At 34.3% G+C, this 27,744-nt stretch overlaps 3 protein-coding genes across 3 annotated transcripts; 2 read left to right on the top strand and 1 right to left on the bottom strand.

Moving 5' to 3' along the window:
- Positions 1 to 1,892: 1,892 nt before the first annotated feature.
- Positions 1,893 to 9,483, top strand: LOC110993403 (aldo-keto reductase AKR2E4-like). Its single transcript, XM_022259659.2, has 9 exons — positions 1,893 to 1,987; positions 2,566 to 2,664; positions 3,170 to 3,240; positions 4,726 to 4,825; positions 5,600 to 5,710; positions 6,156 to 6,326; positions 7,186 to 7,383; positions 7,860 to 7,968; positions 9,163 to 9,483. The coding sequence occupies exons 1-9, from the start codon at positions 1,946 to 1,948 to the stop codon at positions 9,279 to 9,281; spliced, it is 1,020 nt and encodes a 339-aa protein (XP_022115351.1). The 5' UTR covers positions 1,893 to 1,945; the 3' UTR covers positions 9,282 to 9,483.
- On the bottom strand, positions 9,477 to 26,758 carry LOC110993405 (peritrophin-1). Its single transcript, XM_022259661.2, has 6 exons — positions 26,723 to 26,758; positions 14,181 to 14,275; positions 13,913 to 14,026; positions 12,229 to 12,328; positions 11,491 to 11,587; positions 9,477 to 10,204 (listed from the first exon to the last, which is right to left on the bottom strand). The coding sequence occupies exons 1-6, from the start codon at positions 26,727 to 26,729 to the stop codon at positions 10,033 to 10,035; spliced, it is 585 nt and encodes a 194-aa protein (XP_022115353.2). The 5' UTR covers positions 26,730 to 26,758; the 3' UTR covers positions 9,477 to 10,032.
- On the top strand, positions 17,958 to 23,153 carry LOC110993401. The gene is made up of 2 exons (XM_022259658.2): positions 17,958 to 19,808; positions 21,925 to 23,153. The coding sequence occupies exons 1-2, from the start codon at positions 18,230 to 18,232 to the stop codon at positions 21,990 to 21,992; spliced, it is 1,647 nt and encodes a 548-aa protein (XP_022115350.2). The 5' UTR covers positions 17,958 to 18,229; the 3' UTR covers positions 21,993 to 23,153.
- Positions 26,759 to 27,744: the final 986 nt, after the last annotated feature.

Below are 27,744 nucleotides of genomic sequence, written 5' to 3'. Positions count from 1 at the left end.
CTTGTGTTGTTTTATTGCTTTAATATTAAATAATATTTTGTTTGCTTTGCTCCAGTTATCGATTTAGTTATCGATTTCCATGCCACCTAGACCTAACTATGTCCAATTTCCAATTTAGGTGTTGGTGTGCGCGCCCTCTTAAAAATACACTCTCATCATTTTTCTCCATCGCGCCAAAAGAAGTATAACTTCAAATACTTATATCGAATTATGGGATAAAGAAAACATAATTTTTTGCGATTTCCTTTATACACCTTATCAGTGGGATGTTGTTTTGGTGTTACAGATAAGATATCAACAAATTTGTTATTAATTATTGCGACACAAATATTTTGTATTTATGATTTTCAAGAAGTATTTTGTATGTAAAAAAAGTAATCGTAATGTATATGCCTTCATCAGGGATGGTTCTAATTGTTAAAGTATGTTTCAACTAGTTTTAGACCCTAGGTAGGTAGGTAGGTGGACTCATTTTCCGCAGCTAGACTCAAATTTGGTCCGTTTTGGCTAATTTAGCCAGCCTAACTCCTTCCAGAAGCACAGAAGTCTCCTGGGCACTTCACAGGCTTCACAGAGCGACCTCACTGTTCCGAGGATTTCCGTTCGTTGTTTAGCCACAGCCTCGCATTCCAGGACTACGTGAGTGATTCCTCTGCGCTGAAACAGCCTTTTGGAGCCTATTCAATACAAAGAAATCTTTCCACTTTATAATATTTGTAAAGCCTTCAATATCTACAAAGTCCTCGATACAATTATAAATTTCAAAAAGTTGTGCAAAACCGGAACTGAACACGAATCTAACGTGGAAGTCGTAACAAGTTCTTCAAGGTAACATTCACTTATAGGGCTGTCGGCTCATACCGAAAACGTTCGCCACAGCCAATCACGAAATAATCAACTCTATCCAATTTTTTCTGAGACTTTTCAGTTAATATGACAAAAGATATAAGTCTGATTACAAATCCTTTGTCTTGGAAACCTTGAAACGCCTTGTTGTATGTATGTTGAAGAAAACTTAAACGATTTTAAAACAAATGGTGACTTTCACCAGTATAATACGCGTAACAGAACTAATTTGAGTGTGCGACCAACCAGGCTCCAGAAGATAAACCACTCCTTATATGGAAATTGTATTCGTTTTTACAACAAACTCCCAAGTGAATTATCACTAAATAAATTCAAAGCCCTCGTTAAACGTGGTGTGTTATGTAGATTAATCAATAAAGCTTTTTTATAAATATGACGAATACTTAAATGATCCTAATCCTTAGGATTGATTTGCTCCAGTTCAAACAATTTGTATTAAAAACTTGGCGATTGAAAATTGCTTATTGATTGCTTTTTGATAATTCCCTAAAAAGCCTTAACGCGCTAGGACCCCACGGACCAAGGGTCTCGACACCGAATGCTGGCGGAAAAGCACCAAGGTTACCTTTGAATGATGGAAATTTGTAGTTTTATTCTGGGAGTACATTGTCCCATATAATTATTTAACCTATGTATACAAATATTGTAAATTCTATTTTAAAAGAGTAAGTGTGGAGGTTCCTGCCCATTTCTCCACATGGAACTACCTTTTGGAATATAGAATCATCTTTATATTTATTAACGTTCAAAAGTGCAATTTTAGGTTGTCAAATCGGAATAAATAATTTGATTTGAAACTAGTTAATAGTTTATGAGCTTAATTAGACGTAGCGACATATACACGAAAATATAGTTAAGAGGCTGTATTCTCTAACCTATATGCTATACCCCATCTGAGAGTAATAATTTATAATATTAAATAAAATTAAATATGTTTCAAAATTCCAAATAAATTTTAAAATGTAACTAATCCAATTACCCCTCTGTGGGGCGGGTTCACGTTTATTTAATAATATAGAAGCAAATGTAGCAGCCCTATGTTCAATGTTAGTTTTGCGCCATACTTCGTACAGTGAACATGTTTCCTGCCGTGTTAATTCTAATAAATTTAAGTTATATAGTAAGTATTTTTATTTATTCACAATAATACATACGCTTTCTTTACAGTAAGCCAATATCGAAATATATTATATAAAATACAATATCGCTACTGGGTACTCATAGCGAACGTATGAAGTTATCATAGACAGCATTCAGTAGCATCGTCTTTGTTAACGGGGATCTGTGCAACAGGTCATTGCCATCGAAGACCTCTAGGCAACCGAGTTTATGGAGAACTTTGAGGTGATCAGCCCCCGATGAACTTTAAGTAGATAGGCCAGCCAACTGTTAGTCCCGTCTTGTTTCACCTGTCCACCATCCCCAAGACATATAATAAATGTAATTAATCAGTCTATTTAGATATCCATTTCGGTTACAAATATTGCGTAATGTATGCTATGTAAATAAACTTTTTATTGTATCGTTTTGATACAGTAGGTAATCATGAAATTCTATTTGAATAGTGTGTGTGTGTGCCGTGTGTCAGGCACAGAATGATCACCTACTTGCCTTAATAGTTTGGAGGTGAAACCGTCAAAAACGCGAGAAATAAATCTCAAAATAGGCGCAAAGTTTAAGAATTCTATTTCTTTACAGATATGCGACTCTGATGGCGGAAAAGCACCAAGGATACCTTTGAATGATGGAAATTTCATGCCTGCTATTGGATTGGGGACCTTTCTTGGCTTTGACGAAGTGAGTTAATGTCTTCAAGGAGACATCTGTCTCACGTTTGTGGTTCTGTTAACAGATTAACAATGGAACTAATGAAAATGACTCCATGGAGATCTTTCGCCGAAGTTTTAAAAACCTTGCTGTTTTATTTGCTATTATTATTATCTTTATTTCTACTAATTATGTATTTAGATTGTAAATTACGATTGGCAGACCTATGAGACTTCGTCACAAAGAGTCCCCTTAACAGTGTGCTGCGATATTCCTGCTGATGAGGAAATAGCATGGATATGATTGAGTTGGTTCCTCCTACCTTAGGTCGGACGAAGAGCAGTACCTTCCTCCACAGCTGTTTGAGGAGCTTGTGCAAATGTTCCTAGCAAATATTTTGAGACAACCCTTTATTTAAGAACTGCCAATAAATGGACATTCGGAATGTTTTTTTAATGAGTTTTTTCTTAATCATTTAGAAGTGAAAAAAACTAATAAAGAAATACAAAACACTACATTTTTGTATTTATTTCAGAACGGACAAAAAGAAGTAAGAGATGAAGAAGTGGAGAAACCTGTGACTTGGGCGCTCAATGCTGGATATAGGTAATATTTTTGCGACATGAGGCTGGCGAGAAGGCTGGCAAGTACGGCCTTTTATTGCTACTCTACTTGCTACTTCTATAAGGTTTTTCTTTAAACATTTCTTACTGTACCCGATTCTTTCAACCAAGCTCAGCGACCTTGTATAGTAATATTTATGCCTTGACATACATTTCACACCATCATACAGCGAAGAGCGCAAGCGAATTAGATATTACTTAGTTAATCATATTTAATATTTTTTATTGGCTTGACCTTACGATTCTAGCATATCCTTTTGTCAAAAAGTTTTAATAATGTTGCAAAACTGTTTATATTTTTTATAATTTTGTATATTATAAATTAAAATCACTAGATTAATTTCCTATAGCAATTATGTCTTTTAAATAATGCATGAAAAGGCCGCTTACAATAAAGTCTTTGGAAATCAAAGTCTATAAAAAGTGTCTGACAAAGATAGAAATTCGGCAGTACTTCAGTACCTTAGCTTCAATGTACCTGATGGGTACGATACCATATGATTCGGTGTATTAATTTAGTTAACGAAATACATAGGTTAACAGACCTTTTTCATTTTCCATTGAGTGAGCTGGCAAAAGTTCTACTACTTGTTAGTGCCTATAGTATAGTTAATTTCTTGTATTTTTATTATATATTTTGTTTTCCCTAATTAATTGTATGTGTTTGTTTCGTCTGTAAATTTTATTCATTGTGGCACTCGCGCGCTAAAGCCTATATAGACTAGACTAGAATACTGATTAAAACAGAGAAGGTGTAAGGTTTCTTTCTACGATTACTCCAGTTAGGCTTCGACCTTCTCTTCAGGCGATTGCTTTTAAAATGAGTCGTTTATTAATCTTTCACTACTGAACGGATGTTAACAAAATTTTGAGAACACATTTATACGGATAATGCTGCAATACAATTGGAAAAGGTCTCATTTTGCGAAGTACTCTGGCATGCACAGCAAAGATTTACAGGAACGACTAAGACAGCATATTTATATCTATTACATGTGAAATATTTTCGCTAAAGAAAGTGAACAGCGGTCTGTTATTTTACTCGTGTCAATTTAGGGTCACCTGTTAATGCAGGAGTGTTTTTATAAATAAATAAAAATTAAATCAATGTAAAAAAATCCCCTTGTTTGTTTGATTGATATGTAGAAGAGTTGTCCGCGCTAAAACTTGCAGCTAAGTTTCATCATCGGATGTCGAGCTTTTTTTTTTAGAACAGGGGGTAAACGAGCAGGAGGCTCACCTTATGCTTACAAAATTACGCTCGTATCACCCACAAATGAGCGATTTGAAGGCACCATGTGGAACCAGACATACCTGAAGTATTTTTGGGTATTTCTTGCAAAAGACCTTTACCGTCAACGCACTAGTGAGCCCTCTGCCTTTGAGTGTCCATGGGCAGTACCATATAGCAACAGATGAGCTTCCATGAGCTGGTGGCCTGTTCTATAAAAAATATATTTTGTTTTAGAATGATAGACACAGCCTCCGCCTACCATAATGAAGAACAGGTTGGAAGAGGGATCGTCAAATCGAATGTACCTAGGGAACAAGTCTTCATTGTTACTAAGGTAATATTTGTATTGGTGGTGATTCGTGATTGAATTCTTCTTATATTCTTCTATTAATTATATACCAGAAGCGGTATAACCCAAGGTTTTGGTCTCTTCCATCCACTTCTTTAATCATTTTTATCTCAGGTGACCTCAGAACGACCAAGTCAATCAAGCCTATAGGCCAAGACTGTTCTGTTGCTTAATTCTACGATAGGTGGCAGCTTTTTGGCGCGGTATTAAATGCCAAAATTTTGTGAACCGACTTTTTTATGCTATTACATAGAAATAAAAAACCTCTGGATGACAGTTTTTTGATGTGTGTGTGAAACACACAGAACTGGTGTCTGCAACAAAGTTTGCCGATGATATTCCCCTCTCACTTATTACATTCGGAGTGAACTTCCATATTCTAGAGTTTTAAAAATTGGATGAGAGATTTAGTGAAATTGCAGATGAAGTATATCTTCTCTCTTCCCCCTATTAAGACTTAGGTACATGTCACTCCTACTACTGGGTGAGTGGCTGCGAACTGGATGATTTGTGTTGAATTTTTTGCTCCAAAATTATGTTACATGCGATTACAACGTAATTATTCGATCTACGCCCCTCCTCTACGCCCTTGACTTGAGAACTGGTAGTAAATGTAAACTTACAAATAATTTAACTTTTTGACATTCATAGGTGTACTTGTTTACCTATATGAATAAATATATTTTTGTTTGTTTGTTTGACAGCATAGCATATGCAACGCTAGAATGTAGGAAAATTATTAAATTAAATTATTTGCAGCTCGGTTTGAATGAACAAAGAGATGTTGTACACTCCTTACGAGGTTCTCTGAAACGTCTGAACACTTCATATGTAGATTTGTATCTGATACACAATCCAGTTGCATTGAAGGTATGTAATTGTTTTACTAAATTTGTTAAATGACGAATTGCTTCTCTTAGGGTATATTATATACATTTCGACTTTCGAGCGTGTTATTCGCGAGGTGTTACTCGCGCGATCAAGCCTATGTAGGCTGACTAAAATACTGATTTAAACAGAGAAGGTGTGAGGTTTCTTTCTATGATTACTCTCCAGTGAGGCTTCGACTTTCTCTTCAGGAGTTGTTTATAAATTTGTTTATTAATCTTTTACTACTGAACGGATTTTAACAAAATTTTGAGAACATATCTATACGGATAATGCTGCAATACAATTGGAAAAGGTCTCATTTTGCGAGGTACTCTGGCATGCACAGCAAAGATTTACAGGAACGACTAAGACAGCATATTTATATCTATTACATGTGAGATATTTTCGCTAAAAAAAGTGAACAGCGGTCTGTTACTTTTTTCAGCCCGACCACAGTGGCTTTGATATTATAGACTATTTAGACACTTGGAAGGGCATGGAGGAAGCAAAACGCCTCGGACTCGCCAAGTCCATAGGTATTTCTAACTTCAACATAAGTCAGATGGAGCGTCTACTATCGAATTGTGAGATACGACCAGCTGTTCTGCAGGTTGAGGTATGAATTTAAAAAGTATATATTTTTGACATAACAAATATATGTCGCATATTAAAAGCGTTTAAAGTAATCATGAAATGTAAATCATTTGCACCAAGCCATTCTTTTATATCAGAGATACGATGGCCTGGTGTGGTTTGTTTAACGTAGGATAAATACCAAGAATGATAACTAGCAATATCTAAAATAAATAATGAAGGTCTAGTTATCACGTCGGGGTCACCATTTATGGGAAGGTCTATCTTGTTATAAATCACAACCCATTTGTATATTAGTTAATTGGTTCATTCTTCACAAACAACAGTAATTAATTTATATTCTTATAGAAACGCTCAAGGGAAATTAATTAATTATAAATCGTCTTAAAGTATGTTCTGAGTGACGTCTGTTTTGTTCTATATTTATGTTGTCTACATCAAAATCTTATAGAAAACACACAATATAGTATGATCATTTTTAGTGCGATATTCTACAGTATCTCTGTCACCCATTTTGTAAATTTGTCTTTATTCATATCGTGCTATACATATACACCAGACAACAATTTTGTACCAAGCTTTCTTCACCAGAGTTTACAATGATTCACCTCGGTTCAAGGGAAATACTTTTTATGTAGGGATAGTAAGTCTTTATTATAGCACATGTTAATTAGGGATTGCGAATTCTAGTTTTGAAAGAATGTTTTAAATGATGTACTTTTGTTGTTTCAAATCATTATTATCTTACAATGTCAAATGATTATATATCCATAGATTCGTAAAAAAGTCATTATTAAAAACAACAAAATTTTAAATGGTTAACCAGAAAAATGTCTGTATTGCGATTGTCTAAACTCTAAATTACCCTGTAAACATTTCAGGTGAATCTAAATTTGGCCCAAAATAAACTCCAGGAATTTACAAAAAGAGAAAATATCGCTTTAATGGCATACACGCCATTTGGTTCGCTCTTCGACAAGACTGGTGTACCACCACCTCCCAGGATTGATGACGTTACAATGGTGGAAATGGCCAAGAAATATAAGAAGAAAGTACCTCAAATTGCGCTACGGTATTTGGTATGGCAAGACTTTTTGCATTTAAATTGTCTGTGAAGGTCTAGATACCAGGCCATAAACTCCAAAAAAAAATGGTCTATGGTAGTATAAAAATACGTGTACATACATTGATATGTCGTGTGTTGGCCCTAGTCTTCAGCGTGTGACTGTCATGCTTGAGGAGAGGCTGTGGACTTTCCATAGACGCACTTTACATTCGCTCGTATTTTTTTTTATAAAACATGGGGCAAACGGGCAGGAGGCTCACCTGATGTTAAGTGATATCGCCGCCCATGGACACTCTCAATGCTAGAGGGATTTGTACGCTCTTTTCTTAAAGAACCCTAAGTCGAATTGGTTCGGAAATACTTCGTATGAAGGAAAGCATCGTGAAAAAACCTTAGACCCTTAGAAGGCTGATCACCTACTTACCTATTAAGGCTTTGATTAATCGGCGCCAAGGCTGTATCAGTATTTCAATGACAATTTAATTACAGGTGCAACGAGGTATTTCGCCCATACCAAAGTCAGTGCGTAAAGAGAAAATCGAAGAAAACATCGACATATTTGATTTTGAATTGACCGAATCGGATATGATTACTTTGAGTGAGTATTAAAAAAACATTTTTCTTTTCTTTATACAATACTATACAATACTATATTTAAAATTTATTATCAATTCGAACAACATACATATATTGACCAAAATCAAAAGTCCCGGCGGAATTCTATTGTATTAGCTTATTAATAACGTCATCAGCTGCTACGACTATCGGTTTTTACGACCCATAGTTCCTTCGATGTCGTTGTAACAAATTTTGACTGTAATAATGATACTCATACAGATTGCAAATATTAAATAAACCTATTCCTCAACATCCTAACTTCTTTCAATTTTTCCAAATATCCCTTTGGAAAATGAAGTATGTAGTTTGGTTTGTACTTAATTAGGTTTAATTTAACAATGCATAATTTATATTTTTAAGAGAGTAATTAAAATAATCGATTTAGGGAAAAAACAATTGATTAAAATAAAAATTACATTCATCATTTTACCTAGAGATGTTATGGATATGATATTTCGGATACTGATATACGGATATGGATATAGGAATAAAATTGTATCGCTTTCGGAAACGATTATTAGATTGAAAATTAAAAATTAAAAGTAGTATTTAATAATGTAGGTTTTATCTAAGTCTAGGTTATCTGTTGGTATTATAATCGTTCATATTAGAAATTGATTATTATCAACCTCCTCAGTTTTATCGATTAAAATAAAAGTGCTATAAATTTTGTAGCTTTGCAAAAACATTAAGCCCTATACATTGCACATATTAACTTGTAACCTATAACATATTAAATTTATTTTCAAATTATTTTTGTGAGTACTGAAACAATTAACAAAAACCTGTCAAAACATGTATTAGTATGTATTAATATTGATATAGGTTTTAGACTCCGCCCTTGTCCGAAACTATCCGAAAGTTACGGATATGTATTTATTTCGGATATCCGGTTATTTCCGTTACGGTTATACGGTTATCCTTGTATAATGAAATGTGACACTTGACAGACGACAACAGTCATGCAAATTTCAGAGTTTTCCCTCCAAATTTAATCGAAATTAAGTCATCTAATTATTATTAATACTTTTTATTACTTGATTCTATATCGAGATTTATAGTACGGCTAGAACCTTACCATCAAACCAACTATAAACTCCAAACGTGGGTATGTTAAGTTAATTCTAGGTTTTAAATATTATTTTTGTTAACAGTAAAATTTGTATCTTTTCAGGTGAATTCAATAAAAACTACCGCGTTGTTTGGCCTAGCTTCTGGCAGGAGCATCCTTATTATCCTTTCGAAAGGAAAGAGAAACCCGATAATGATTTATTCAAACCAAAACCTAAATAAATTGAAATTAATATGTCTATTCAGAGACGATCGTTAAAATTAGTTTCATTCATTGAGTTAATTTTTTCTATCGGATTTCATATTTCGTATTCACAATATATGAAGCTCCCATTCCTACATTTTCATTAATGATTTAGAAATAACAATTGTATATACAGGAAACATTTTGGAATTGGGTAAAATAAAGAGAAAAAATACTTGATATTTTGTTTTATTGCTTTAATATTAAAATAATACTGTCAACATGGTGACGATTCGAATACCAGTATTATTATAAATATTAGCCACCGTATTGTCGACTAACATGCAAATGTTTTGTTTTTCGCTGTGAATGAAGCGGAAAGTTTTAAATTTTAACAATTTAACAAATTATTTATAATCTGTAACTGACGATAGACGGATGTATAAAATGTTAGAATCTATTGTTTTTGAATAATGTTGCCACATCAAATTATTTATTTTCCCTAATTTAACAGAAAAATACTTGAGTAACAAAAAGTCCAAACCCAAAAATGCTTTTACTAAGAATCTTTAAAAATTATTTGTTTTAATAAATAGACAGAATACATATTTTCAAAATTTTCCAAAGTTCATTCATCAGTTTAAACCAGTTTCCATAGTGAAATTGATCTAGTTTCATTACAAGAAAAAAGTGGTAGTACAAACATATTGACGTTAGATATAACACATAAATTTGAAGTTAACAAGATCCGTAAGTCTGTTCAGATATTTGGGAGTCAAATCAATTTCATTATTTGTATTCAATAAATTCTGTGTTTAGTTCGTCAATATTTTCGTCAATACATTTGGAGTTAGCTTCAAAGTCACAGTCCTGCTTTTCTTCGTTGAAAAACAGTCCATCAGAGCAGTAGTAAGCATGAGGTGAACCAGCTGTACAGCTCCAGTATCTTTGACAGTCACCTCTGGAATTTCAATATACTTTTGTTATTGGGATAATTCGTAGCATAATACTGGCTGAAAATAAAAATAAATAGAAATCCAGAGAGTACACTTAATCATTGTGTGCTTATGGCAAATTTGACGTTGGATGTGACAAGTGTCAATGTGAAATTTGAAAAGTTTTTATTTTTCATTCCATGACTCACTGATTCACTCACTCACGTATTTGCACATACACACTACTTACTCAGGCGTGTTGATATCGGTTGAAAAAAGTAATGTTAAATAATGTAATTATTTTAAGGAATTAAGAATTAATTTTGTTTATGGAAGGGCTAACACAGGTATTTTTTACATAATGATAATAAGCGTAGAAAAAATGCACTGTGCCATACAAAACCCTTTCGCACAAGCTTTGCCAAAAAATTCTTCTGTTTTTTGGGTGATTACTTATATAACAAGGTCAACACTTCTCTCTCCATATATCCCCTAACAAAAAATGAGTGCAAGAAGACGGTTACACTGTTATTGGACTTAAACTATGAGGTTACCGAGAAAATGCTTATCATAACTAAATAGTTGAGCATAAAGTTGACACAAATTTTATGTAAATTTTAGTTAATAATTATTTAGAGTATAATTGTGCAATATTATTACGTCAATAATTCAGTACACACACATACACATACACCAAGTGGTTTCCTTATAATATATATATTCCTTATGTTGTATGTATACTATTGTAGAAAAACGTATATATTTCTTATTTTCTTAACATGCCAATAACCATAATTGTCTATGCTTTACTTATAATCATTTTGTCGATCCGAAGTGGTGGAGGCCTGATGACCTGTAACACAGGTGCACAACCTTTAACAGGCATCAGTCTCACATAAACAATAACAATTACTCCAAAGAAGAATGACAATTATTTAGATACTTTACTGTAACATATCATGTTATGAAGTTTTGTAAGTTTTTGTGTGAAATAAATAAATGTTATTATTATATTATTATAAAATGGTTTCCAAATCTTACACCTAGGAATGAAAATTTACTTACTTAAAACGAAATAAACACTTTTTTTTATTAAAGAAAATAAATTTGTGGCACTAAAACCTCTTTAAATCAGATTTCTGTATCTGTTTCTGATCGAAACCATAAGACCAATATGATGACAGTCGCACGCTGTAGCCTCTAAGCCACCACTGCCGTTATACATAGAGTTTAGAATTTGAAAGTTGTTTAACAGATAAAAATTGGTTTCTTAGAAATAAACTTGTTAATATATTTTATAAATATTTCTTACTTGAATCCAACTCTTCGTGAGGCTGTATCAAGATTGTGACAGTCAAGATGACCAGACATCATCGTCTCCGTTGAAGCTGGCTTAATTATGATTTCAACTGAAAAGAAAGAGAAATCTTTGAAAAGGGGAGTTAAGTTAAAAGAGAAAATGCTAGGATTCCCTATATCGTAGGCTCTCCCATTTGACATATTAACTATTTTAGATACTTGACGTAAGTAATAAAATCTACATTGCATATATAATTTTATAATTAAAGAAAAAGAGGCGTTAGACGGAGCTTTTAATATATAGGTGTGAGTCGAGTAGGGTGTGGTCGGTGTTGATTTCCTTGGATGGTATGGATATTGTATTTAAATGTTTACAATTTGTTTTAAAAGGTTGTGACTATGTAAGCAGAACCATTGGATTTAGAAATACTAATAGAAATAATAATAATATTTGATGATATTGATTATGTTATTGTTGTCTTAGGATCTTTGATTGGAACCCTTTCAAGAAATTTTGACTGCCGAAGTTGTTTCTAAATATAAAAAACAATTAAATATATTTTTGTGTATTGTATTGATATTCGTTAAACGGAACGTAAATTTTATACTTTTCTATTAATCATTATAATATTTCAAGCAACGTGTATTTCAGAACATGTGAAACGAAACGCAAACTGCCCCCGTAATGGCGACGTATTTCAAAATGCTTACCACAGAAAGAAAACTTTATTATTTTTTTTTTCAAACTTACCCTCTTTTGGTGGAACAAATTCGTCTTCACCGGAACCTTCAATATTGTCGTCATTGCCATTCCTGAGCCAGCACTTTGTTGCCCATGGCCAGTTACAAGTCTATAAAATTATTATTGACTGTTTAACCGCAAAATTACTGTGTTATTTACTTAAATAATCATTTCTAGTATAGCGATACGTTATGTATTAGCGTTCGTGTTCAGGGAAAGAATAGACATTAAGTGAATAAACTAACTGAATTCTCAAACATGTTGCCACCACATATTAAAGCAGTCAATTCATAAAAAATGAGTAAAACATGATTTACTGTAACGTAGTTTTGGCATTGTACTTCGCTAGCAAACAACGTCTATGCTTAAAGAAGTTTGTAGGTGATTAAATTAGCTATCGTTATCGATATGTTCGTTTTTCATGTTGACCTTAGAATGTTCTAGTTTGTCATCGTTGTCTTACGATGACGCTAACAAACTGTTCTTTTCAGAACATATACTTGTATCTTGACGAAAACGTTTAACAACTGTCCTTGTGAGAACATATTACCGTGTCTTCGACATGAATAACGAACATGATAACGATATAGTATATTTCATTACAAGTGCGGAAAGCCTGTCATTGCAACGAGTTCCGACGAATGTCTACCCGAGCCGAGGCGCAGCCGAAGGTGTGGGTTGACAGACGGAACAAGTTGCAATGACGGTACCGCACGTGTACTGAACGACTATTTTTAATACAGTTGCGAAAAAATTAAGCCATTTAATAAAACTATTTGCTTTTTTTTCTCTTCTCTCCACGCAATAAATTCGTTGCACGTAGATATGTGGCGACTTTTACGTTTCCGGTAAAATGTTCTCCGAAGCATGTTGTGCAATTATACTGAGTTCAGGTGACATTAATTCAAATACAATATCGTCGGAATTACTCATTTTGTTTGTGAAATTACATATTTGGAAAATGGCGCCAACCGTCAAAGAATTTGAGCAATTTTTTTTTTCTTCTCACCCATTCTGGGTAGGCAAAGGGAACTTCGCGCATACAGCCAAGTCTTCAGTAGAATATTTTTATTGATATGAAATGAAAAGAAACCAAACCTAACTCATTGAATCCAATCATTAAATCTGATATTGAAAGAAATTAGTAGCTTCTTTTTAAAATATTTGCGTGAATCATAAAAACTTCTATGATTTTTTTTAGTAAAACCTCCGTGGTTCCTTTTTTTCTTTTTAATAGACATTGTTTTGACAGTTGGGAATGATAACGCACTAGCGGTAAAGAAAAAGCACGAGTGTGTAATAGCCCGCTTTCCGCACGCTATACGTCCTTGCAATATGCCACTTTTTGAGCAACTGTAGTATTAAAAAATAATTTAATCACCTACAAGGTTTATTTACAACCACAGCCCGGTCAGTTTTTAAACAGATTCAATCTATCAATCACTCAAAAATCATTTATTCATATAGGTAACATAATGTACATTAAATGATTCTATTTTTACATTTACTGCCAGTTCTCAAATCAAGGGCGTAGAACGGAAGAAAAGAACTGGCAATAAACTCTCCGCCGCTCTTTTTAATCAACTTAACTTCAAACATTAGAAAATAGTATGTCGTGTTCATTGTCGCCATGGCTGCAGATATCAATAATATAGACGTTTAACAGTAGTTTTAGATAAAAATATTTTTTTACCTGAATTGGAAAATCGAATATGGTACCACGAGGGCAAGTAAACTCAACTTCGGAACCATGTGCGCACATATAGAATTTGTTACAGTCCGTAAAGTGTGGCAGGAGTAGACTGGCCTGAAAAAACAAATTATTTGTTTACTGCAATCAACTCTATAAAATCGCACTAACACTAACGCCAGTGATCTAAAGTAAAGAATGTATAAAAATTAAAATATTGCTTTATATTTAATACTAAATTGATTTATGAAATAATTAAAAAAGATCTTACTTGGCCAGTTGGGTCGCATTTTAGTGCATTGGGATCTACACCGTGAAAATACCCGAAGGCACTGCCAATCACCGCGAGCAGGAGACTAATACTTCCTGCAAGAACAATGTTCAGTTCATTTAAATTTTACACTTTCTCGAAAATTTCCAATAATTTTCACGGAATGTATCAACTCTCTACATGTTGATTTAATCTACACTATTGGAATACATTCTGGATTTATAATAGCTGACGAAAGCCGTACTGAAAATCGCTAAACAGCTGGTGACCCTCAAGATACCTCAAGAGCTGGACATTAACAATGGATTCCATTATTTTGGAGAAGTTATAGCTATTGGGCGATAGTTGGATGGATCAGAGCGAACGCCTTTTTAGGGATCGGATTTATTAAATCGGTCTTCCAACACTTTGGAACAGTGCCGAGCGAGTACACCGCCCTCGGTCATCCAAAGTCGAGTTGGACGCGAAGAGATAGCCCAAAAGGTCGGCCTTCTCCTTCACAGTGTGGGCCAGCGAGTCATCCTCCCTGTCCAGTGGTGGAATACTGACAGAAATTCCCTTGGACAGCTTTGGCGAGAGACCAGAAGGCTCGAGTTCCCAAAGGGAGTTAGGCCAATCTCTCGCCAAATCTGGCAATATGCTCTGACTTGGCCTCAGTGATTTCCCGTTTGAAGGACCTGGAGGCTGAGTTTTATGATTTTTTAAGTTCGTTCGATCACGAGTTATCGCCGCTTCCGCCTGTGAGCATTCTCGCTTTCGACACAAGGACGCCTTGCAAAAAGTTTAAACCAGGGCTGAGACTTACCACCGATTGGCACCGCAGATAATGGAATAAAGAGCTCCATGCCCTGCAGAACCACTTCGGTGACAGAGTTCCACTGAGAACCACTTCGAAAAGCACATAGGCCACCAAGGGTAAGATGCACAGAAACACCGCATCCCGTCCCAATCTGCTGACTTAAATAATAGCGCCAAATACGTCGACAACCCGAAAAGCGAGGTCGTGAAGGGCGCATATAAGGCACAGTACTCCGGACCACACAATGATCCGATGAACCCAATGGCTGGTCAACAAAGACTTGATAGTTCTCCGGATGTGAAGTCAGCAGAAGGCGCAACAAAGACGGGTTATGACCATCCACATCTGGTATTCACGTAATTGCAGGGACCATTTGTGTCATATCGACGTGTCCATTCTGATGACATCATCAAAAAATGTGAAAAAGATATTAACGTACTAAGAGTAGTAGCGGGAGTTTGGTGAGGTGCTCACCCCTATTCTTTAAAGTTATTATAATTATAATGCCCTAGTACGTAGTCATATGGATTACGGGATGTTTGTTCTGGACCCCTTTAATAAATCAGCTTCTGAAAAATTAAACAAAATTCAGTATAGGTGCCTTAGAATTATTCTAGGTGCAATGAAATCCTTCCCCACTAATGCTTTGCAGGTTGAGTGCGTGGATCCTCTTCTACACATCTGCCGGCAGTATTTATGTGAACGCTTTCTTAGCAAGATGTTACAGCTATCATTCCACCCTCAATTGCATCGATTAGCCCAATTATCACAAGCTCCTTGCACCCGCAACTCCTCTTTCTATCTGCTAGATAGTTATCTAAAGTACACCAGCCTCCCGAACCCCCTAATATATTTTCCAACAAATCCCCTATATTCTACTTCTTATAAAGCCCTGGTATTAAAACCTCCCATTATCCAAGGGACCAGGGTCTGATCAAAGGTGCCCCAGATACCAACATAAAATTACAAAGCTATATTAATAAAAACTTGTCAAATCATACATTGACGCATCAAAGCTGTCTCCAGATGGCTGTGTTGGTGCTGCCTGTTGGGTTCCTCGGCATAGAATTATCCTGCAATTTAAATGTCCTTCCGAGTCTTCAGTGTGTTCACAGGAGAGACCACTGCTTTACTAGAAGCAGTCCTGTTTGCACAATCCCATTACATACAACAGCTATTTTGACATACTCTTTAAGTTGTTTAATGTCCATTAAAGCAACCCCATTTCGCAGCAAATCATGTTTTCCCATCATACTAAAAATCAGGGAGACTCTACTCTCTTGTAATTAAAAAGAATTGTCTTACATTATTGTTTGGATTCCTAACCACTCAGGTATCCCTGGGAACGAAACTGCTGATTCGTGTGCCAAAGCAGCTGTTGAGTCAGGTTCTCTAGATCATTTTAAAAATTCAGCACAGGATCTTTGTGGTCTTGCAAAGACATATCTGGACAGAACCTGGAAGACATTTTGGAATGACTCCAAATCGGTTAAGGGTAAGTTTTATGTATCAATCCAACCAAACATACCAAGACCAACCTGATTTTTCATTATCGGAATGCAAATCGCTGGATTACTTCCACAATCTCATGTCTGCGTCTTGGTCATGCTGCTCCTCCTGTTCATCTAGCCAAACTCCGGATAAGGGATCACTCAATCTGTGGTGTGGCTTAGATGAAGGCCCTGTATCTACTACATACTATTTATCTGTCCTCAACTAGCCTATCCTCTTTGACGTTCATCTCCCTAAAGTCCCCAGTCCTTTAAGTGTTTAGTCCATATTGTAGATTTTTATGGAAATATTTAGAGAGAAACAAAATTAAAGTGTAATATATATATTTATGTGTGTGTACGCTCTACGCTCTCGACTTGCGAACTGGTTGTAAATGTAAATTTACAATTAATTTAATTCGTTTTTTTTGACGTTCATAATACGTGAATAAATATATTTTTGAGTTTGAGTTTATATATATAAATATATATATCATACTAGCGGATCCGTCAGACGTTGTCCTGTCTACACGTCTTTAATGTCAAAATTTAAATTTTTAATAATATAAGCCATTTTGATGAAAATTATTATTAAAATGTTATGACAATATCTAACGATCCAGCACATATATATATATTAAGATATTATGTTATTACTTATAATTGTGTTGTCTGTGCTATCTTTAATCAAACAATGGAATTTTAACTATTTTTTAGGTGCATAATTATTATTTTCAACGATCAATCTCCTTCGTGCTATGGGATGTTATATCTTGTAATAAATCACAACCCATTTTTATCTTTGTTAATGGGTTTATTCTTCACAAACAACAGTAATTAATTTAAATTATTATAGAAAACGCCCAAGGAAAAAAATACATGTTCACTCATCTTAAAAGTCTGTTCCGAATGACGTGTGTTTTGTTCTTCTCTTGATGTCCTGTATTTATGTTGCCACATACATTAAAATCTTATAGAAAAATACTACACAATGTAGTACCTATGTACATTTTTAGTGCCTTTTACTACAGTGCCTTCTGCATCTACACGACACAGGCGAAGCAGTGTTGCCAGTTGGGGCTATTTAGCGCCAAGGTAAATTTGGTAAGAGAGATAGCCATCTCTCTTGTCAAACGGCGTTATTATATTATCCGCTGGCTACAGGTAGCCGATTTGGCTATTTTTTTCAGAAATATTTAATTAACAAATCATTTTTATGCAAAAAAAAATGGAATTTTATAGCAACAATTAGTTACAATAATTGCATCTTATTTCTGTTGAACCTAAATTATTGTTAATTATTAGTACGAATTTAATGGATATAAAAGCAGTAATAAGTTGAATTTATTTCAACTTTCCCGCCTTAATAACCTGTGTGCCATTATGGAGCTATCTCGGGGCAACACGCGCGCTCTGGTAGGGTGATTCGACAAAAAATATTCTGGTAACACTGTGGCGATGTACCTTGTGCCTAGTATAACTTTAAGTAATATTGTAATCTCTATGATTCCGACTGAAGGACTCTCTATCCATGGTTATGAAATAAATAAAAAAAAAGTACCTTGTGCCCAGTTGAGACTTGACAGTTGACACAAATAAAAGCCATAAAAAAAACAGTTCCAGAAATACCTAATAAAACTTCTGATGAAAACCCACAGAAAGTGTAAATGACGAAAGTGTATTGTGATAGTTTGTGAATTTGTGTTAAGATTGTTTTAATTACTGTCATTTGATTATTAATTGTAATTCAATTAGTTAATATGTCTTCGTCTGATTCGGAAGACGACTATTACGGTAGCTCTCTAATAAACTTTCAAAAGTTAAAAAATACTTACAAGGAAGACAAAATCGAGACAGCGGAATTACTGAAGGATTTATCTGTGCAAACAGTTTTAGAATCTAAAGGTCATACCGCAGTTAACACCACAAGCTTCACACCTGTTGTTGAAACCGAGATAAGTACTATTGCTCAAAACTTGGTAAGACAAAAAAGATCTCAAACAAATAAGGGGGCAATTTCAAAGCGAAGCGGTAGAGGCTCTACACAGGGTAGAGGCAGCAAAAATAAACCCAAGCAGTCTAAGAGTACTGAAGATATTAACACAGATACTTCACCTAATAATTTTAACGTGGCAGCTGTGAAAAGGTCCATATCACAACGACCTAGAAGAAGTCATTGTATTGATGCAAAACGTAACCAACGTAACGGTCAGACAAATGTGAAAGACAAACAGACAATATATAGTGTCGGTGACACAGAGGAGTACATAGATTTAACAAATGATTCTCCAGCTGAAGACGATCCACTTTTTGACCAAATTATTGCTCAAGACCTGGTAAGACAAAAAAGATCTCAAACAAATAAGGGGGCAATTTCAAAGCGAAGCAGTAGAGGCTCTACACAGGGTAGAGGCAGTAAAAATAAACCCAAGCAGTCAACGAGTACTGAAGATAGTAACACAGATATTTCACCTAATAATTTTAACGTGGCAGCTGTGAAAAGGTCCATATCACAACAACCTAGAGGAAGACATTCTATTGATACAAAACGTAACAGACATAATATTCAGAGAAATGTGGAAGACAAACAGACAAGATATAGATTCTGTAACATAGAGGAGGACGAAGATTCATCAAATGATTCTCTAACTGAAGACGATACACTTTTTGCTCAAAACTTGGTAAGACAAAAAAGATTTCAACCAAATAAGGGGGCAATTTCAAGGTCCTTATCACAACCTAGACGCCATCATTCTATTAATACAGAACATAACCGTCAAAGAAATGTGGTAAACGAACAGATAATATATAGTGTCGGTAACACAGAAGAGTACCAAGATTTATCAAGTGGTGTTCTACTGTTTAATACAAAGCCTCTGTTAACAGTAGCAGATAATGACCTGTTAGATGAAAATGAAGAACTATCAGTAAAGGTATACTGGCGTAGTTCAGAAATTGTCAAGTTCACAATACGTAGGTACCAGAAATTATTGCAAATATTTGATTTTTTTGCTAAAAAGGAGAATATAACAACAGCTAAAATTTTATTGTTATATAATGATATGATTTTAAAACCTGATGACACACCAGATAAGATAGATTATAAAATCTCAAAGTTTATAGAAGGAGGCATAGTTAATTCTGTACCAATATTAGATAGTATTGAGGAATTTGGCAATGGGATTGAATTGAAATTTCAATGTCAAAATGTAAAGAAGCCATTTATTATACGTGTGCAAAAGGAAGACAAATTCCAAACAGCCATGTTGAAATGTTCTGAGTACTTTGAAAAGCCATTTAAAACTCTAAAATTTGTCTTTGATGGAGATGCTATTCAAGGTATGTTTCAAACTATACTATTTTTAGTTTTTATGTATGATAATCATTAACACAAAACTACTTGATCTGAAAAAAATTTCATATTGTGAATTCCGTATGAGTAAACCATTTGAATACCAATTCCATTTGAATACCATATGAGCTTTATTCATTTATAATTTTTTTTAATATACAACTGTACAAAGCTGATTATTATATAACGGTTTTATTTATGTATCTAGCACTAGCAAACATGTACAATAGTTAATATTTCAATAATTAATTCAAATAAATGATTTGCTATGCAATATTTACTTTAAATCACTATTAAAACAAAGTTTTGTGGTGGTGTAGGTATAAATTAATTAATTCAGGTTATTCATGAGCCGGAGCTATTTAAACAGTTTGCCAGCCTTATCACTTAAAAAAATGAAGTTTACAAACTATCAATTGTAAAAGAATTGGTGAGACTTCAGGCAAGTTGATTACAAATTATTATAGGAAATATTTTTTTTTTATTTAATTGAGAAACATGTTTTTTACATAAATTTATAAAATTCTTTATAAATGTGGAATACATATAACAAAGCCAGTAATATAAGGTATTGCTACCTTTTATTTAAAACCTTTTAATATTAAAAAAAATCAATTGTCTCCAATGTTTAACTTCTCTGGAGATATGGTACATGTTGAAGGGGTAAACCTAGTGACCAATCTGGCCTTGTAGGATAGAAATTAGAAGTTAGCTAGCACATATGTTGGCTAAAAATAATGCCGTATGTGTAAATCATTCATTAACTGATTAAAAAAAAAACATTTAATTGTGTAGATTAAAATAACAATAAAAAGCACTTAATATTATTGATTATACTAATTTCCTTTAATTAATGATTGGCGACATTTTTATCTAAAATCTTTGATATTTTGACTGTGAAAAATATTTCCTGCTGTAATATTATAAATATATATTACTACTAGCGGATCCGACAGACGTTGTCCTGTCTATACGTCTTTAATTTGAAAATTTCAAACTTTTTTTAATAAGCTAAAACATTCTGGACCATTTTGATGAAAATTATTATTCAAATGTTATGACAATATCTAACGATCCAGCACATGGTCTACAATAACACAATGATAACAAAACTTTTTTTTAATTTGATCGCAGTGCTAACTGTCGGGACAGATTAAAATTAAAATTCGAATATTATTTAAAATTTGACAGTGCGATGGTAGCGCCGTCTGTCGGATCCAATGTAAAACATTCCAAAATCAACAACTACTAATTAATTAAAAAAATCATTGTCCAGTGTTTCAGTGTGATGATCAATAAATATTCCTATATGCTGCAGATATTGACAATAGAGCAATGACCTATATGTCAAGAATTTATACAGTTTTCAGTAATATATAAAATGGTTCATAAATATGGTTTAGGTTTATATTTTAAGGTTGTCAGGTCACAAATATACACACTATCTTGCATAGTATTAGGAAGAGCTGAGAAATCCATCCTTTTAGTTCTGTTTCACAGTTGTATGTGCAAAGACGGGTTGGACAAAATCATGATAAAAATGATTTCTATCGAGTAAAGTGTTTTTAAATTATTTCTGATGACAATCATTAGATAAACTATTCTGATTAATTGTCAAAACAAATAATGTGTCTCACATACACTGTGACGATTATTGTAATTATCCTTGGGATTGAATTACTTCAGTTGAAACAATTTGAATTACTCAAAACTTGGTGATTATAAAGGTGTTGGTCAAGGGTTTCTTGCCCGCTCTACGCCTTTCAGTTGCGAATTGGTAGTAAATGTAAATTTAGAATGAATTTAACTTCTTTTTTGCGCTTCATAAGTGTTCCTTTGCCGATTCCCAGTGAGGCCCCCATTTTTAGTTCATAGTTGGCGGCGCCAGCGTCGTTCTATGTCTCTTTTGCTTTAGTAGTTTAGATACACGGGGAACGTCCGTCTACCTCGATCTCACTTCGTTTTGCAATGGGTATGAGAGGGACAGCGACAGTAATCATAATTATATATCAATTCACCTTCCTCACGCTATCGATTCCTGTAAATTATATCAAAATCCGTTTGTGACATTTCTTCATTTTAAATAAGAATTTTGATTTACAGGTTCAATGACGCCTGAAGAATTGGAATTGGAAGGAGGCGAGTGTATTGATGTAAAGGTCGTTGCTTAATGCTTAATAACAACTATCTCTATAAAATTTCATCTTTTTCAATTGTATTTAGTCATCTCTATTAATATGAACTTGTTATTGTGACCTTTGTTATATTATTATTTAACTTTATTATATATTTAAATTTGACTATTAACGATAAGTATGATTTTAAACTTTGACATTCGACACTCAAAGGTCGCGCTAGTGCTATGTCAATATGTGTTAAAAATAGTGTAAGTTATTCACACACTACTCTGGGTGCGTTCCACTTTTATTATATTATTATTTAAATTTATTATATATTTAAATTTGACTATTAACGATAAGTATGATTTTAAACTTTGACATTCGACACTCAAAGGTCGCGCTAGTGCCTATGTCAATATGTGTTAAAAATAGTGTAAGTTATTCACACACTACTCTGGGTGCGTTCCACTTTTATTATATTATTATTTAAATTTGACTATTAACGATAAGTATGATTTTAAACTTTGACATTCGACACTCAAAGGTCGCGCTAGTGCTATGTCAATATGTGTTAAAAATAGTGTAAGTTATTCACACACTACTCTGGGTGCGTTCCACTTTTGTTATATTATTTTTTAAATTTATTATATATTTAAATTTGACTATTAACGATAAGTATGATTTTAAACTTTGACATTCGACACTCAAAGGTCGCGCTAGTGCTATGTCTAGTTGTCGCCATGTGTGCTGCTTTTAGTTTTAAAAATTGCGCTCAGTTACTCAAAACGCTCACATCCATCCCAGACCCACCTCTTGAGATGGGTCGTCGTGAGCTTAGCGTGAGCATAAGTAATGACCTCATTAATTAAGTTTTCGCCGCGACCACAACGATCGCGGTCGCCATGTGGAACGCCTGAATTTTAGGCGTTGTGAACGCTTAGTGGAACGCACCCTCTGACATAGGCGCCTGTTAAGTATTGGACGTATCTTAATCCATCATTAAAAGCAGACATTGACAAATAATGAACTGACGTATCACATGAAATACTTTGTGTGACAGGCGACGAACGAAACCCGTGTGTCAATGTCAAATGCGTTTTTAAAAAGTTGGCATGCGCGGCCCAGTGAGATGTATGTGATAATTTAATTATTTAGAATAGTATTTTTAATTTGAATACGTTTTAAGTTCTAGATTAAATGAAATTAATTTCTTATTTGTTTTTCATTTATAAATGTATGATACTATTTTCTGTGTTTTATTAAGCTCCATACTTGTACATTTCTAAGCCTGACATTTCACTGTTGTCTTTATGTCGCAGCTAAATAGTTTCGACTAGCCGTTTAGTTAATAGCATAGTCTCTTAACTAAAGTGCGCCTTTTAATTAGCGGCCTGATCAAACAGCTAGGCAAATGAGTTGTACGGATGACGTTTCTTTTGCCTAGCCTGTTGATTGTTAATTTAAATTCAGTTCCACTTTCTGGTTCTCCCGAAACTCGAACGAAACTATTCGAACACTTCTCTGTCTTCTTCAACTTCAAATATGTCGGTAAACCACCACTTCTTCAAAGCTTAATGACAGACGACTACAATAAAAAATTTGAGTGACAATAATAATAGTGAATTTAGCAGTGATCGACTCAAGTAATTTCAGTATCATAGAAATATTTTTTATAGCAAATGCTTCATCTCTTTTATTTCCTAACCATTATGTCAAAATACAATAGTCGAATTATAAATTTATTGAAGAAAAAGTGAATGTAGGGGTCATGATTCAAAATAGTTTTGTTTATTAAATGATAATAATTGACTATTTATACGTCACTAGCGATAGGCTATATATAGCTAGGGTGCAATGCTGATACTATATATAGAAATGTGGGTTATCCATAAGAGATAGACATATACCATCACGGACTTTTCTGTAGACCTTTTTAATGTGTACAATACTTAGTACATTATTTTGATAAAACTCGTAGGGTGAACCCTATTTGCAATGTTAGCGGAAAAAATGTAATTATTTACGACATCACATTAGAAACCTCAAAAATAACAGTACTTCTCCACTATTTAATGGATATTATATAAACCTTCCTCTTGAATCACTCTATCTATTAAAAAAAACCGCATCAAAATCCGTTGCTAATTTTAAAGATTTAAGCATACAAAGGTACATAGGGACAGAGAAAGCGACTTTGTTTTATACCATGTAGTGATACGCACCAATGTACGACGCCATCTTGGCTCGAGAAGCGTTTTGGCGGGATTATTGGAATTCATTTTAAATGTGAATTATTAATCGAGAATTTAAAAAAAACGAAAAAAGTATGATGATGACGTCATAGCCGCTATTGAAATATTTCCCGCTGAGCATATTATATACCTACAAAATTCAATACAGTCAATGGTAAGTCAGGTCGATATTCGGAGGAAGGACATCCTTCTACCACAGACTACAGCTGTTTGACATTCACCGACCATTACTGAACGAACGAATCTCAGGAACTGGATCAATTTAGACAATTATTAATGATTGCACAGTCTATTTCTTGAGAAAAGCATTAACACTACAAAAGAAGTGGATGAAATAAATAGAAAAATAATAATAATAGACAAAGCATTCTCGGTAATCGTAATATCTGAGAGCTCAGAGTGATACGTAATTGTACATAAGGAAATTGTTGTTTTTATATCATAAATTGCCTTAAAAACATCGTTAGTTGTCAACTTAGCCATAGCCCTCGTCGTATATATCAAGAATAAAACAATCGCTGCGTGTCATCTGGCTTAATTTAAAAAAAATACACAGGCTGTTTTGGAAAGAGCAGCTCGGAATTGGCGTTTCCCCGATACTAGCACAAGGCTTGGACTTCGGGCGATTGATCGCCTGAAGGGCACGACGGAAGCTCACTGGAGTGAGCAAAGAACGAAGTAAACGTTTTCCCCGGTGAAGAGGTTTACTACCCTAGTCTGGTTTTGAATATTATTTGCCGCGGGGCTGGCATTTCATTGACCGTTAGGTAACATGATTGGATAATCCGGATACGTTAGGACCTACTTAGGGGCCTAAGGAAGCCGGGATATAACGTCCGTATTTATTCGAGAATGGGAAATAATAGATGCTTTCTGGGATGATGTTTAGCCTAATAGCATCCATTGGCTTAGGTAGGGACTAGGGAGCACCAGGTGGGTAATAAATCTTCCTCATCTGTAGCCGGTGGGTGTGGGGACTACACTAGCGTATCATGCATGGTCGGATACTGGCTTTATACAGTCTCTCCAGCGGCCTTGCCTATCGTGAGGCTCCGAGCTGGTGCTAACGAGGCTCTTTGTCCATCGTGAAAAGTATGTGATGCGAAAGTAGGTCTGGTTTTTTGGTTTACATATATTCGTCACTACAAAATGGATTTTTCAATTATGTTTTTTTTATAGAATCGGGGGCAAACGGGCAGGAGGCTCACCTGATGTTAAGTGATACCGCCGCCCATGGACACTGTCAATGCAAGAGGGCTCGCGAGTGCGTTGCCGGCCTTTTAAGAATTGGTACTTTAATGTGTTGACTGAATGAATTAATTAACCAACTTTATCCATCAAATCACATTGAAAAGTTAATAAAAAAAATAGTTTTAATTCGATATTTTTTAAATTTGCTTGGTTATCATGCGAGGCCCTGTTCGCTAAAGCCGCTGAGATTCATCTTATGTCTAAGGTACATGTGACTCAGACTCATGGTACTGTGTCATATAAAATATGAGCTTATAACATAATGTTAGGGTATTCCAATCTAAATGATACTTCTGTTACCAATAAAGAAGATGATGAGTCGGTCGATTAGATATTATCAGGAGCGAGAACGTTATATTACAATTTACAGTGTGGGAATCGAATGGGCTCATTTTGGCTTCAAGTTTTGATTGTTAAAATTTGGTTTGCGCATCTAATTATTAACTAAAATATATATTATAATAAGTTGCTTTTATACAAAACTATTCTTAAATCAATATGGACATATGAAATATAGCTCTGGGGAACTGCTAGTGCCTCAAATATAATAATAATGCAATGAGCTCAAAATTACACACTCAAGCAAATATGGTTATCAAAACAAAAGACGTCCATGAATTTCTTAATATGCCCATGGTAAAAGAGGAAATAATCACACGTGGGTATAAGTACAAACTAAGACTTCAAAGGCACCCCAATCAGCTAGCAGAACAGCTAACTATACCAGAAACTACATGAAGATTTAAAACACTGCGAGACATTTTTGAACAGGACAACCCAACACAGTTAAACTGTAAGAATAGGCAGACTCCGCTGGAATGGATATATGGATAATAAAAAAATATATATGTAACTTAACTAATGTTAGGTTACATAAATCACGGATATATCGTTATTATTTTGTTTGTTGAATAGGTTCTGGGTTTAAAATGTTGTATTGTGTTTTTAAAGAAAAATAATCTTGTATAAAATCGCATATTAAAGCAAAAAAATCTTATAAAAAGTCGTGCAATAAAAAAATCATGTATGCAATCGAGAGTTTTTAAGAAAAAAATCTTGTCTCACGTCGCATATTAAGGAAAAAATCATGCAATAAAAAACAATAATATATACAATCGAGCGTTTTAAAAGAAAAAACCTTGTCGAAAATCCCCCAAGACTTTAGTTCCCTCTAAACCAGTGTTTCCTAACATTATTTGCGCCAAGCCTTTCTTAATTATTTGGAACTAAATATCGAATAACCTCTTCGCTTAATAGGACATATAAAAATTCACTTACCAATCATTTTAGCACTAGCGTGTTTGATCTCGTTGTAATTCATATTTTTTTTTTTCATTTATATAAAGATTAATTTGCTTATCATTTGATAAGATTTTTGCGTACTCACTGTACTTATTAAAGCTTCAATAAAATTATTTTTAAAACCGTGTTGCCGTGGATTTCAGGGTGCGATTCTTCGAATTCAAAATCTCAGGGTCCTTCCAGAACTGCGCGTACCAATATCAAGGGTGCCTCTTGTCCCCTCTCCCCCTGTCCTATGAAAATAAAGGCAGGCTACGCATTCGCGAGCCCTCAGGAATTAGGTGTCGATGGGCTGCGTTTTCACTAAAAATCAGATGCCGTTTGCCATATCTTCGATAAATATAAAGGCGGTTTCAATTGAAATCAGATGAACCCGTGATCTCAAGAACCCGTTAGACTGTCATACAAAAGTATATTTAATGGCGCTACATGGGCCTTATATTTGATGATCTGGGTCCAGTTTAAGGCTGGAGGTGAGACGGACTAAAGATTTTATAAATAGGATATCGCTGTTTTGAGACATCAGAAAAATATTATTAATACCGAAAGATGTGCGGAAATTTAATTTAGATTGAGTAGTTTTAATACTACAAATAACACTTTGTTTGAATTATAACGAGCCGCGGGTTCAGGGCGCTGATCTCACTTTTCATCACAATTTACCCCAACGCGGTCCTACCAATCATCACCACAAAGTTCATCACTAAAATCAGTGCAGTCTCCAAAATCAAGATGGCGCCGGCCCCACTCGAGGCTTTTGCTCCGCTTTGATTTGTCGAAACAATATTTGTACTTTAATCAAATCAAATAAAAAAACTATTCATGTAGGTAACATAATGAACACTAATAACGTCAATAAAGAAATATTGAATGCTTCTAATTTTACATTTACTGCCAGTTCTCAAACAAGGGCGTAGAACGGAAGAGAAATACACTCTCGGTCACTCTTTTTTTAATCATTCAAAACAATTAAATAATTATAAAACATATTATGTTTC

This window comes from Pieris rapae, chromosome Z, assembly GCF_905147795.1.
Source record: "Pieris rapae chromosome Z, ilPieRapa1.1, whole genome shotgun sequence".
NCBI classification, from domain to species: domain Eukaryota; kingdom Metazoa; phylum Arthropoda; class Insecta; order Lepidoptera; family Pieridae; genus Pieris; species Pieris rapae.
The sequence above is the reverse complement of the archived record's forward strand: the minus strand, read 5'-3'. Positions and strand labels throughout refer to the sequence as shown.